The sequence below is a fragment of the Erpetoichthys calabaricus genome, chromosome 8, assembly GCF_900747795.2.
Source record: "Erpetoichthys calabaricus chromosome 8, fErpCal1.3, whole genome shotgun sequence".
In the NCBI taxonomy this organism is placed as follows: Eukaryota; Metazoa; Chordata; class Cladistia; order Polypteriformes; family Polypteridae; genus Erpetoichthys; species Erpetoichthys calabaricus.
Genome location: NC_041401.2, coordinates 23693301 through 23708329, shown reverse-complemented (window position 1 = coordinate 23708329; position 15029 = coordinate 23693301). Strand labels below are relative to the sequence as shown.

The 15029-nt window shown below is 36.6% G+C and overlaps 1 protein-coding gene across 2 annotated transcripts in view; it reads right to left on the bottom strand.

Annotated features, from left to right (window-relative positions):
• stk39 (serine threonine kinase 39) overlaps positions 1-15029 on the bottom strand; it is a 134836-nt gene that overhangs the window by 99798 nt on the left and 20009 nt on the right. For both annotated transcript variants that reach the window (XM_028806362.2, XM_028806363.2), the window contains exon 2: positions 12266-12378. In XM_028806362.2, the coding sequence (XP_028662195.1) occupies positions 12266-12378 (113 nt within the window). The remainder of the gene's footprint in view (positions 1-12265; positions 12379-15029) is intronic.

Genomic DNA, 15029 nt, shown 5'->3' with positions numbered 1-15029 from the left:
TGAATAAGTACAGGCAACCCAACAGAAGGCAGCCAGACAGGAACTTGAAACACAAATTACAAAAACTTTTCTTTTGCTTTTGGTCACTGGCCCCCTTTTTAAAAGCTGTGCTGACATCCTTTGACCCCAACAGCACCAGCACCCTCAGCAGAAGACCAATCAGAGCCACTGAAGGGACTGCTGGGAGTTGCAGTTTCAAATTCTATTGGCTACTTTCATCATCCCAAGCTGTGTTTTCCTCTACAGTTGCTTCCTGTTCTCTCTACAGTACAGTATTGCCACGAAAAAAGCGACACAAATTGCGGAGGATAGTTGCGGTTTCCGCTAACAATTATTAGATAGGTTCTAAGGAAAAATCCGCAAATGACTGAGGCCGCGAACTCTGAACCGCGACTTTGCGGGGGTCTACTGTATACACCTGACCAAATTGTGGTTTCTTTTAAATTAAACTTGTCGTAGCTTTAATTGTTGTGCGACCACAGATAGTCATAGTGTATGGCCCATTATTGTTTAAATTTACGTTTTGAGCACTGTATGATGCGAACACGATAAGATTATTGTAGATTCAGATATTTTGCCTGTAGTGTTTGTGGATTTCACTTTCACCAAACAACAAATCTTTTAATTCTCGCAGATACGCCCTTTTCCCTAATGGCAACACGAATTAGCCGATTAACAAGTCTCCGACTTAAACTTTAAAGGCTTACAATATCTACATACTTCTGACATATCACCTATGTCCATATTTTCAATCTCTTTTTTCTGTTCCATTATTTCACTGAGCAATAATTTCTGTTTGTTTGTGCTAATGCGATCTTTATTATCTTTTTTTTGATACTTTCTTATTTTCCTACTTTCATATTCTTTAACTTCCTCTGCATGTGTATCACGCTGTTTTTTTTCTTGAGCCTTTCGAATTCCACTGCTTTCATAATCTCTAACCTGCTCAGCATGTGTATCGTGCCAATGTTTTTGAACGTCTTTATGAACTCTTTTATTTCTGACCCCGATTGGACCTACGAGCTTTTTAATTCCACTCTGAAGTGCCATCTAGAATGTATAAAATTTTTAAGAGCTGGGAGCACATGAAGTGTGTCTGCCAAAATCATTCCAACAACTGAGAGGTTAGATGTCTGTGATCTTGTTTTAAATTGTTTGTAAGTAGGGTGTGACATGCAAAAGTCACCATCTCATGGGTCTTGCTTACAAAGGTAGTAAAGTCTACTCACGTGGGACGTCAAAGTGTCTTTCCAAGAAGAACACGTCTCGACCCAAGATTTTTTTATTATAATAGAGAGATGTATTATGGATAATTATTTTAATACATATTTTATTAGTTAAAATATGCATTTTAAGGAAATGTTATTTATTTTACTATCACTGAACAATAAGCATACAGCCTGTTAATAAAAAACTAACAGTTAACACCTGTGGTGTATAGTTTAGTTATAATAATACACTTTAGTATAGATCATAAAACTTCTATTTGTCTAGTTATGTAAGAGATTAGTGTAAAAAGGTTTTTAAAGGGATAAAGGAAAAAAAAATCAGTATCGGAATTAGCCTTAAAAGACCTGATCAGCGCATCCCTAGTATTTATCATTGAAACACCTTGTACATGCACCAGGGACTCTGTTAAGTTGAATCTGAGGTTGGTGATACTACACTGCCCCTTACTGGTCACACAGTGCTTTCTTCATTTTATTTGTTAACTTTTCTTTAAAGTTATATTTGTACCAAATTTATATATAGGCAGTCCCCGGGTTACGTACGAGATAGGGACTGTATGTTTGTACTTAAGTTGAATTTGTATGCAAGTCAGAACAGGTGCATTACTTTAATAAATGTTATTGATGACCGACTGTAACCAAGTGCTCTGCCAATGAATGATGGAGTTTCACCTCTTTCTGACCTTTTTATTATTTCTACTTTATTTTCAATGGTAATGGTTTTTCTCTTCTTTACTGTAGCACCAGCACTTGCATCAGATTTGTGTTTCAGAGACATTCTTGAAGGGTGAAGACAAAAGGTTAAGATGAGCTCTTCTGTACAGCACTGTACACGCTATCACAGCAGATTAGGCACCAGTCATCAACACGTCTGATGTACAGGGTGGTCCAGATCTAATTATGCAATTTTCATTACGCTATAGCTTATTCAGTTTATTACATAGAAAATCACCCGAAAAATCCCGGACCATCGAGAAGTGTGCGAACTGACGACACGAAGAATCGTCTTTGTGCCGAACTAGAATCGTCCCCGCATAAATCAAAGTCATCCAGACAATCTGGATCTGCAGAATTAAATCTGGACCACCCTGTACTGACAAGAGACAACTTCCTGCTATGTGCGTAACAGTACAAGCAGGCTTGCTATTGAAAATGAATGGGGGCAGTAAGGCGCGGTTCATCACCAGTCCACATCACAGTCACCTCCACTACAGTATGCTGCCTGCAGTGTTCTGCCGCACCACCGCACCCATTCAACACGCAGCCATCCAAGGCACACTACAATGCTACCTCCGACCTCCCCGTTCACCCTCAATGGCCTCCGTTCAGCCACAACAGGGTCACCACTTGCAGTGGGAGGCAGGCAGTGAAACCGCTTGCCGCCAGGAGCCACCTGACGGACACTACACTGCGCAAGCAGCGAAATTGACCCCCTCCCGCCTCTGTCCAGCCACCGCTTGCAGCGTCCCTGGGCTGAAGATGACGGAGCGGCAGTTACTGAGGCGCATGCGTCACAGCTGCAGCCCCGTTCGTATGTTGTAGGTCGTGTGTCCGTAACCTGGGGACTACCTGTACTGTATTACAGTTTTATGATAAACAACAGTAGAACAAAATTAAGATTTAAAAGTCTGTTGAATTAGAAATACAATCAATCCAATGCATCACAAAAACAATTAAGATTTGTAAACATAAGCCAGACTAAAACATTTCCTCATTCCAAAGTAGAAAGCTAATTAGTAATTTAAAAAAAAACATCCACTGTGTTATAACATTTCCTATTAACTAAAATAATTGGAGTTTCACTGATACATGGGCAGGAGCTCACCAGAGTTATTTTAGAATAACATTGATGAATTCCTGCCAAATTCTAGCAAAGCTCTACCCAGTTCCAAGCAAAGAAAAAACATTTTTTGAGATTATAAAATTGATATTTTGATATTATAAAATATTTTCCTACTGAGGAATTGAAGGTTCATTAGGATTCTTCCAACTGAGCACAATCAGCTGACAATCTAACAAAGTAGTATAGGAAACAATGGTCAGTTTATTACCATGTAGGTAGTCTAAACTCATCTCTATATATATAAAATCCAACGTGTATATATGCATGTCTGTCTGTCTGTCCGCTTTCATGAGAGAACGACTTGAACATTCCAGTTGATTTTGCGACTTCTCTCATTGCGCTAAGAACCATAGTTCGCTGGCAGGAGTGATATATTTGCACTAATCCAAGACAGAGGCTGCAGGCCGAGGGGAGGAGAATGCATGACGTCAGGAGTAGGGAGCCAGGCAGGGTCCTCCTCACAGTCCTGTTTCACTACTACAGTCATATGAAAAAGTTTGGGAAACCCTGTCAGCCTGCATAATAATTGATTCTACTTTCAACGAAAAAGGTAACAGTGGAATGTCTTTCATTTCCTAGGAACATCTGAGAACTGGTGTGTTTTCAGAACAAAGATTTTTAGTGAAGCACTATTTAGTTGTATGAAATTAAATCAAATGTGAAAAACGGGCTGTGCAAAAATTTGGGTCCCCTTGTAATTTTGCTGATTTGAATGCATGTAACTGCTCAATGCTGATTACTTGCAACACCAAATTGGTTGGATTAGCTTGTTAAGCCTTGAACTTCATAGACAGGTGTGTCCAATCATGAGATATAAAGGTATTTAAGGTGGTCAATTGCAAGTTGTGCTTCCCTTCGACTCTCCTCTGAAGAGTGACAGACAGCATGGGATCCTCAAAGCAACTCTCAGAAGATCTGAAAACAAAGACCGTTCAGTATCATGGTTTAGGGGAAGGCTACAAAAAGCTCTCTGAGGTTTAAACTGTCAGTTTCAACTGTAAGAAATGGAATCAGGAAATGGAAGGCCAAAGGCACAGTTGCTGTTAAACCCAGCAGGTCTGGCAGGCCAAGAAAAATACAGGAGCGGCATATGCGCAGGATTGTGACAATGGTTACAGACAACCCACAGATCACCTCCAAAGACCGGCAAGAACATCTTGCTGCAGATGGGGTATCTGTACATCATTCTACAATTCAGCACAATTTGCACAAAGAACATCTGTATGGCTAATGAGAAAGAAGCCCTTTCTGCACTCACGCCACAAACAAACAGAGTCGGTTGTTGTATGCAACTCATTTAGACAAGCCAGATTCATTTTGGAACAAAGTGCTTTGGACTGATGAGACAAAAATTGAGTTATTTGGTCATAACAAAAAGCGCTTTGCATGGCGGAAGAAGAACGCCACATTCCAAGAAAAACACCTGCTACCTACTGTCAAATTTAGTGGAGGTTCCATCATGCTGAGGGGCTGTGTGGCTAGTTCAGGGACTGGAGCCCCTGTTAAAGTCGAGGGTCAGATGAATTCAACCCAATATCAACAAATTCTTCAGAATAATGTTCAAGTATCAGTCACAAAGTTGAAGTTACGTGGGGGTTGGATATTCCAACAAGACAATGACCCAAAACACAGTTGGAAATCTACAAAGGCATTCATGCATAGGGAGAAGTACAATGTTCTGGAATGGCTGTCACAGTCCCCTGACTTGATTATCATTGACAATCTATGGGATGATTTGAAGCAGGTTGTCCAGGCTTGGCAGCCATCAAATTGAACTGAACTGGAGAGATTTTGTATAGATGAATGGTCTACAATACCTAATTCCAGAATCCAGACACTAATCAAAGGCTATATGAGGACAGCGTCAGTCAAGAGATAGTTTTGTTAACAATTTTAAATATCCTGATTTTCATTACTCTTGAAGTAAATTTGTCCCTGTTTTTGTTTAATCTGCTCTAATGTATATATATATATATATCTACACAGTCAAATAATATGCATTTTTTTGATTTATTATTTTACTACAAGAATGATGCAAATCTGCTGATTTACTCGAAACAGAAGTTTATTGTCTAAAGAAAAGAATGGAGCATTATCAAGTACTTTGTTTTACAATTACATTGTTTGAACTATTCAATAGTGCTATACATCAGCTTGAAGTTACTTCTGAAACAATGAGATCATTTTTGTATTATAAAAGGAATAAGAACAGTAAGATTTTCCAGATATCAAAAGCAATACAACCAAAATCACACTCCAACCCATACTTTACCCCTATTTAACTCCACTTTACCACCATCAAATCCAAAACACAGAATCAGTAAAAATGTCTTTAGCCCATCCAAACCCCACAGATTTTCCCTTCAGATATACAGTACATAAAATGTCATGATTGAAATGTTTAACATTAAAAGATTTGGGTTGAAGACCTGAAAAAATATAACAGAAAAAGAATAGAAATAGATAAAAGGCACCCATGTACACAAATGATCAGTTTTTTAATGCAATTTACTTATCTAATTAACAAAACTGTCCAACATCAACTGAAGTTTCAAAATGTAACTGCCCCATACTTAAACCAACCAAATAAAATAATAAATGGAGTTGGTGATTGACTAATTCTTGATTACACACAGCCTTCCTCAATATTTAACAAGCACATACACTAAAAGTCAAATGTTTTAGGACACCTCAGTGTTTCTTCAAAATAAATCAGTTGAAATACAATGAATGCCCTAAAATGGTGGAAAGGAAAGCAATAAACTGGCAAAGGTTTAAATTTAAAGTTGAGGTTAGCAATAATTGAAAAAAAAAGGAAATTTCATAATATTACAAATGGGCCATCTTCAGGGAACAACTAATAGATTATAACCTACAGATGTTCTGCAGCAATTACAGTAAATTAAGCCTTGCAAGTTGAAGCCCTTCAGGTTTCAACTTCCCACAGGTGTCCAACTTCTTTTGATTACTTAGAAACCCCCTGTCTGTCTTAAAGTTAGAATAGACTGTAATACTGCACCTTCTGAAGTACTAATTATACATTATTACACTGTAGAAACGTGTAAATTCCAGTGATAAAGGCAAGAAAACAGCAATTAACAATGCAATGAGAGCACGTTATTACCCTTACAAGTGTAGGTTTAACTTAGAGAAACTGCAGAAAAAATGAAAGTGTCAGTGAGTGCAGCGGTGTCCTACACAATCCAAAGGCAACTGGAGGAAACTCTTGACTGGAACAGACCTAGCAGACCCAAACTCACAACACAATCAGAAGACATGTTACTGAGGGTGACCAGCTTATGTGATAGGCACCTCACAGCACAACAGCTCCAAGCACAGCTTAATAGTGGTTGAAAAAAACAAGTCTCAGTTTCTGCTGTGTAGAGGAGAGTTTGTGTTGCAAGTTTGACAGGGTGAGTGGCAGTCAGATATTCATTGCTTAAAGGACAAAACAGGGCCTTGAAATACCAGCTGCGGACTACTGCAGACTAGAAGAAGGTCTTATGGACCAATGAATCAGAATTTGAAATTTTGGGGCATTTCAAAGGGCATTTGTATGCCATCGAGTTGGTCAAAGGATGTTTCCTCAGTGTGTGACACCAACTGTCAAACATGGAGGTGGAAGTGTGATGGTTTGGGTTTTTTTTGCAGGAGGCAGAGTTAGTGACTTGCACAGAGTGACTGGCATTCTAAATCAAAAGGATTACCACAGTTTGGCTGTTATTATCAGCAAAAGGTAGCTACTTTGATTAATCAAAAATTTGAATACAATTTTGTACACTTAATGATTCCTTGAGTTATTTTTTTTTTTTATTTGGCACTGTTTATTTGTTCTATGCCTTGATTTCATATAACATGACATTAAAGTGCATACATTTCCATAAAAACTGAAAAAGTTGAGGTTTTCTAAAACTTTTGACCAATAGTATAATGCCTCTATGGAAGTTCCTGAAAAGATCAGAAAAAAGTAGTTGAATTATATGAAGCATATGATTGCAACTGGTTATTAAGCATAAGGAGCAATTAGATTTTTCACACAGTGCCAGTTGGTGTTGGATAACTTTGTTCATTCAATAAATAAGTTACATAAGATTTATAACAACAAAAATGACAATAATAATTCAACAGATTAAATAAACAAAACAAGACATGACATTTCAAACTGGATGACAACTATTAAATCTAAAAATAACTGCATATAAAGAAAAATAAAATATAAATATAAAAAAAAACTGAACATAGTGAACTCAGAGCTACACTGAAGGGATACTAAGAAATCCTTGACAATTTCCTGCATTTAACACTTTTTTCCCTAGTCGGCTCCAGGAAAAACACTACATGGCTGTTCTACAGTATTACAAACTCTCCTCCCCCTCTGCTTAAGTCAGAAACTGCTCAAACAAATGTTCAGAGTCTAAGTTAAACCTGTGCTGTGCCAATTTGTTACCTTCAGGTTATGTGTATAAGGTATATTTGAAACTAATAAATTTTGCGTTTAGGCTTGGGTCCCATCCTCAAGGTGCATATGCAAATATTCAAAAATCCAAACATATCTGAAATCATAAACGTTTCTGGTGGAAGACATTTTAAATTAGGGATGCATAATCTAATAATACTACTAATAATAAATTTAGCAAATTGTATTTTGTTTCTGGATACTAAAAACAGAATAAAATGCAACAAATCAAACGGTGTACTTCATTCTATCTGGACAAGATCAAAAAAACTAGCACTGGACTTGTTTAATGTAAATTTAGTTTAAGAATATCAGGAAAGGGAGAGGTAAATGAGAAAAGCTATAAATTAGTCTAAAAGCCTAGTACTGAATTTTCAATGTCAATATGCAATTTGCTTTGTTATGTCTGTCCATTACATTCCCCTATAACAAAACACATTACATCCCACAAATGACATAGCACTAATTTAAGTATTGCTGCAGAAATTTCAATGCTAAATGCTATATCTACATTTAAGTTACATCTTACTTTATTTTAGTTTTCACAATAAATCAGAGAAGGAATACCTTAGTGTGAAATATGCAATTTGTAAGCCTTCAAATCAAGTACTCCAGCGCACTAAAAACTAGGATTGTCTTCTTCCAGGTAAAAGGAATTCTTAAATACTGATTTATACCGATAAGGTGCATTAATTAATGCACTTAAAGGTGAAGAGAAGAAGCTTGGTTTTCCTACATTTGGATTCACTGCCCAGGGAATTACAAGAAATTTCAGCAGGGATCACTTAGCACTAGAGATATAACAGTATCAGAATTTCTGTTGTAGTCATGCACGTATGCATGAGAGACTGCTGAAGGGCTCTAGTGATTGTAATTCTACCGCTGCTCCAAGGGTTGGAGCTGTATCCAAAAACCTTTTTCTTCCTCCCCCTGCAGACCATACGATTGATGGCTATAACACCTCTGATGTCACATCTGGTATCCATCCATCTGGATCACGATCCTGCTGGAAGGATTGAAAACTGGAAGCTCCTCCATTTTTGTCATTTCTACCCTGAACTCACGTTTGTTAAGAACTATTTTAGAACCTGTGAAGCATTACACAATGCGTCTCTCTACCAATAAATAAAAACCCTATTAAGCCTTAAAAAACACCACAGTTCACATAAATGGTATTTTCTGTGAATAGAAAGTGACATGATCAAAAAGTAGTGTAGAACTAGGACACTTCAAGTGCCTTTAATGCATATGTATAACCCATACAAAATTGCTCACTATTATCCTGCTCCCTCCCCTGCTATGTGCCTTTCTGGTGCTTGGGTGAAAAAAGACATGACGTCAGAGCCCATCTATATCTTCTATAAGATAAAGCATGGGCAGTCTGTTCATATTTCACAAATGGAGTTACTGAATATATTAAATATTGCATGACCATCAGCATCAAGTGACTCCGTGAAAAACCCGAACTACAAAGAGGACTATTTCATTTATGTTAGGTAGAATGCCCAGAGGGGACTGGGCGGTCTCGTGGCCTGGAACCCCTACAGATTTTATTTTTTTCTCCAGCCTTCTGGAGTTTTTTTTTTTTTTTTCTGTCCACCCTGGCCATCAGACCTTACTCCTTTCTATGTTAATTAATGTTGTCTTATTTTAATTTCTTACTTTGTCTTTTATTTTTCTTCTCTTCATTATGTAAAGCACTTTGAGCTACTTTTTGTATGAAAATGTGCTACATAAATAAATGTTGTTGTTGTTGTATTATAATGAAGTTTCATTTCATTAACAACAGCTAAGTAAAAAAAATCCATGGGTCAAAGAATAACATACAGGATTAAAATAAGCAAGGTACTTTCTCCCTTTACAGATTCAGCAAAAATATAACACACTTAACCTTAATACTTACTTTTAATTTGTCAGTTTTTTAGGAATTATGTGCCAGCAGCCTCCAAAAGATACAGGGTGGTTGAGGTAGCTAAGTAGTGTTTCCCCGACACTGAAAATGCTCTTTAAATTGTTATTTTAAATTCAAAAAAGCAAACCTAGAAATATGGAAGTTATTTCCCATTATGTTTAATAGGAAAGGAAACTGACTATAAAATAGCAGGAAATCCAGGATCTCATGTTTAACAAGAAACCAAACAGGATAGGAGTAAAACAGTATTTCTTGAGCACTGGATCAGTGTTTAAAATTTGTTTGTTAGTACAATCTTTAACCAAAAAGCAGAGCAGTGCACTGCAGAAATCTGTTTTATAATTGATAATGGAAACTAACAAATTAAAAATGATAAAATTGCTGATTATGGAAGTGATGTGCAAAACACATGCAAAATACAAAAGTACTGCAGTATAGTGTGTCTGGAGTAAGACAAAGCCAAAATTAAGCTGAAGGCATCATGGAAGAACTGTAGCACTCTCTGCAAGGACCTGTAATACATAGGAAATCAGGCAACCTTTTTGGGTATTGGAGTCTCAACCGAAACCACTTTAAATATAAAGAACTCTTTGCTCAGTGAAAAGAATATTTGGCTTGAAGTAGTCGAGTATCATTAGTGCCCAGAATGCAGGTGCTCGGTGTTAAGGGCAATATTTATGAGGACAAAGAGCGCTCTCCATGGTATACAAGCATACAGAAGCTATGCTTCCGGCATTATAACTTTTCCTTTTACTGGAATGGGAGTGTTAGTTTGACAACTAACTCATATTAGTTGCTCTTTACAATAATCAAGTTTTCTTGTGTTTATTTTTTTATTGTTTTGCTAACAGCAAAACATTTAAGTTTAATTATACTGATATCACTTCATTCAGATTTATATTGCTATTTATATATAAATATACACTGTTATTTACTTTATGGATATATACTTTTCTGATAACAAAATTGACACTTCTTTGTACATAATTAAAATAATCCAAACTGTATGCACATTTTGTTATGAAACATTTATTTGAATATTTTTATAACAGTTTTTTTCCTTTCTTTTTCTAAACCAGGGGAAGGGGCTATTTATTGGCCAATAATATTGGTCACCATAAATCAAAGACTCTTTTTTTTGGATTTTTTATTAGTGGCAAAAATCTGTAATCAGTTGGGCTGTAGTATTTAGTATATAAGGTTTAAAATGGTGTCATTGCCTTCATGTAGTCACAGAAATATCATTTACATGAACTAGTATTCACACTCATTTATACTGAAATGCAGTGAATTTTCTGTTGCACAGCTTACTTTGTTAACTTCTAGCAAATTTGCTGTTTGCTGTTGAATTTGTAAATTAAATATATATATAACATTATTATCTTGTTACTGCAAGTATTATAAAAAATTGCATTGTCTCCCTGGCAATTATAACACTTAGGACAATGCTTCCCAAACTCAGTCCTGGGGACCCCCTGTGGCTGCAGGTTTTTGTTCCAACCAGATTCATAATCAGTGACAACAACTGACAACACTGATCTAATTTAATTAGCTGGTATTTTTTTCTCTTATTCTACATTCAGAAAAGCACAACCACATGATTTTTACATTTATAAGACATTTAGAAATATTTCTGCTTTTGCTATAAATTTAAATGCTTAACTCTTTTGTTGATTTCATTATATTTTGCCTTTTCTCTGTGCAGTTTTCCCACTTCGCTGTATCTTATTAATGACAATTAAAAATGAGCAGAGCAGACAAGCTGGCTAACAACTCTGAATAATAAAAGGCTGCAACTACTTTAGCGTCAGACCCACTAATTAGTAAATCATGGATTAATTAAATAATTAGAACCCCTGGAAATGTAGAATGAAAATCAAGATGAAAATATTGCTAAAAAAAAAAAACCAACATTATTCCCATATAAATGCTTGGTACATTTTACATATGTAAACATACATGATATGTATTAAGAACTGATCTGTCAACTGTGCAACACACATGAAAAAAACATTGATCCATGTTGCGTGGAGAGAAGTCAGCACAAGTGCCATGTACATTTACACGGCTGAAGGTGCAATATTCATTACATTTCAATAAACTGATGTGGCCCTCTGGTGTCTGGCAATGATGCTATTTATAATCTTTTTAATTCTGCATGTTAGACTCCACCTCCAAATTTCATATTCTACATAACATAAGGTTATTTATTCCATCTATGGCTACCAGTATAGAATGTAAACATGCCAGCAGAACATGTACTAGGTATAGGAAACATGTATATGATATAGCAGAAGGGTATTGAATGACAGAAGATTACAGTTTTCATACATGCATTACAGTAATGTCAGTCAGTCATTATCCAACCCACTATATCCTAACACAGGGTCACGGGGATCTGCTGAAGTCAATCCCAGCCAACACAGGGCATAAGGTAGGAACAAATCCTGGGCAGGGCGCCAGCTCACCGCAGCATGCATTAATGTGTTGACTATAAATATGGAATCTCAATCAGCATTAATTTTGCATGGTGTATTTCATGTAGTGGTAATATCAATAAATACACAACATTACTAAAAAGAAAGCAAATAAAAAACATATTTTATCTTTATTTGGAATAAAGCCAGTCTGATTCTGTGTCATTGAGAACAAAGTACCTCCAGCAAAATCATGTGATAGTATTTTTTTGTCCAACTATGTCCTTTTATTGAAACCTTTTCAAATTTATTGATGACCATATGAAAAACGAAACAGGAGAGTTGCTAAGACATTGATGCAGAAGAAGAGAGCAAGCATATAAAGTAAAAGTGCATAACTCAACTTACCAAGAGTTCGTCCATACTTGTCTGACATTTTTCTAAATTAATTCTTTTTATTGCAACTCGTTCTTGCCTGGGTTTGCAAAGGGCTGCTTGAACCACAGCTGTTGCTCCACTTCCTGCATGACAAAATAGTAATTAATGCATCTGTTAAACATTTTAGTAAAAAAAAAGTAATTTCTTAACATGGCAAGTATCATAACAAACAAAATCAGTATCTGAATAGTTAGCCCTGTCAATATTTCAGTTAAAAATATTAACTGACATGGAAGTCAATGCAGATAAACTATCATCAAGCTATCCATACATTTACATCACAACACCACATTGCATTAAGAGGGCTTGAAAATGCAGTGTTGCATTATCTGAACATTAAAACTATAATGCAGAAATGCTGATTTTCACAGCCACCCACCAGCTCCTTATAAATGGGAACATAATTACACAAGTATACAGAGAATTTGGGAAGTTTTCAGACTTTCCGTACACTTTGTTGTAGATTTAAATTTAAATAGATAAATGTGCCATTTTTGTCAATCTACACTCAAAAACCCCTAATGACAAAGTGAAAATTAGTTTACAGAAATGTTTGCAAATGTAATTAAAATCAAAAACTGAAATCTTTCATTCATAAACACATTCTGACTTTTAATTCAGTACTTTGTAGAAGCCCCTTTGGTAGCAATTACAGATTCATGTATTCTTGGTAAGTCTCCACAAGTTTTGCACAATTGCATTTGGGCAGTTCATCCCATTCTTCCAGGATGATCCCCTCAAGCTCTGTTAGACTGGATGGGAAGCATCTAAAAACTAACACATTCAGGTCTCTCTACACATGTTCTATGGGGTTTAAGTCTGGGCTTTGCTTGTGCCACTCAAGGACAATCAAGAGGCTTGTCTGGAAACCACTCCAGCATTGGCTGTATGATAAGAGTCATTGTCTTGTGGAAAGTTTAATAATCGATGCAGTCTGAGGTTGTATGCACTCTGGAGGAGTTTTACCTCAACAACCTCTTTGAATCTGGTGGCATTCAACCATAACTCAGTTCTGACCAAGTCTCCCCGTCTCTGCCACTGAGAAGTACGCCCACATAATGATGCTGACACTACCATGCTTCACCACTGGGATGGCATTAGGCAGGTGATGAGCAGTGCCTGGTATTCACCAGACAGGGTTTGGAGTTCTATCTAAAGATTTCAATTTTTGCCTAATCAGACCAGAGAATCTTTTTCCTCTTCCTCTCTGGGTCCTTTAAATGCCAGAGTGCTGATAAAATTACCATCCTTCTTACAGGTTCTCCCGTCTCAGCACGACTTTTGAAGCTCTGCTAGAGCGATTATTGGGTTCTTAGTCACTTCCTTAACCAAGGCTCTTCTTGCCCGGTTCCAAATTTCTTCCATGTCACAGTTATTGAGGCCACTGTGCTCCAAGGAACACTCAAAGCTTTAGAAATAGTATTATACCCTTGCCCTGATCTATGCCTCTCCACAATTTGATTGCAGAGTTATACAGACAGTTCCTTAGATTTAATGGCTTAGATTCTGTCCTGACACAAATTGTGAATTGTGGGTCCTCTTATACACAGGTGTGTTCCTTTCTAAACAATTTCCCATAGGTGGACTCCTATCAAGTTCTAGACACAGCTCAATAGCTGAATGATAATGAAAGCAAACAGGATTGATTTGACCACAATTTGGAGACACACCACCCAAGCCACCTAATCTCCATGTCTTTAGACTGTGGGAGGAAACCCTAAAACCCGGAGGAATCCCACGTTGACATCGGGAGAACATGCAAACTCCACGCAGGGAGGACCCTGGAAGCAAACCTTGGGTCTCCCTACCTCAAGGCAGCAACACTATCACTGCGGCAACATGCTGCTCTTGAGTGTAGATTTGTAGGTAATGATGGCAAATGCATCCATTTAAAATAAAAACTACAACACAATAATGGTTTCAAACCTGTCCGACAGATAAGTAAACATCTTATATGATACGGTCTTCAGAGTAAGTTAATCCCAAACATGTAGCTAAGTGAGGCAGAATCTCTCTTTTTTGAGAGATGGCAACATGCTGTTTAAACATCTATATACATGCAAAGATATTGTATACTGACAAAATATTATGCATTAGTTACAGTAATGAAGAAGAACAAACTTGAGGCAGGTAGCCTATCCACAGTCTATGGTATGAGTTTGGTTACATTTTGTGGTTATTTTCAGACTCTTCAATCTAGCTGCCTGGACAAGCCATAATGTTATCAGGCTTAATGGATCAGGTCATTCAACTGTCCATTGCATACGCACACCATGTAAGCTTGTATACAAACCCTCCCTTTTATTGAAATTGAATATGTTTTGTAATTCAATTGATAAAATGTAATATTGCTGTTTTGCCTGAGAGGTGTATATATAGAACATGTTGTAGACCCACTTGGGTTGTATTATAAAAAGCATACCATGACATTTACAAAATGCAATTTGTGTGTTCATAGTGTGGGAATCCCAATGCTGCTGTTGTTCTTTTTTTTTTTTCAATAAAAAGGCTCAACATTCTCTCATCTAAACTAAAAGTGAAGATTGTTTCTTTCACAGTACTTTATGATGATGTTACTAATACACATATGTAGATTATTAATTATGTTTAACTTTGTTTTAAAATATGATGATTTATATTAGACAACCCTTTTCCTCCCCTTTTTTCATGTTTCCATCATCATTTCTAGACTCACATTTCTACTTACGAAATCAAGAACAAAATAACAAAATAA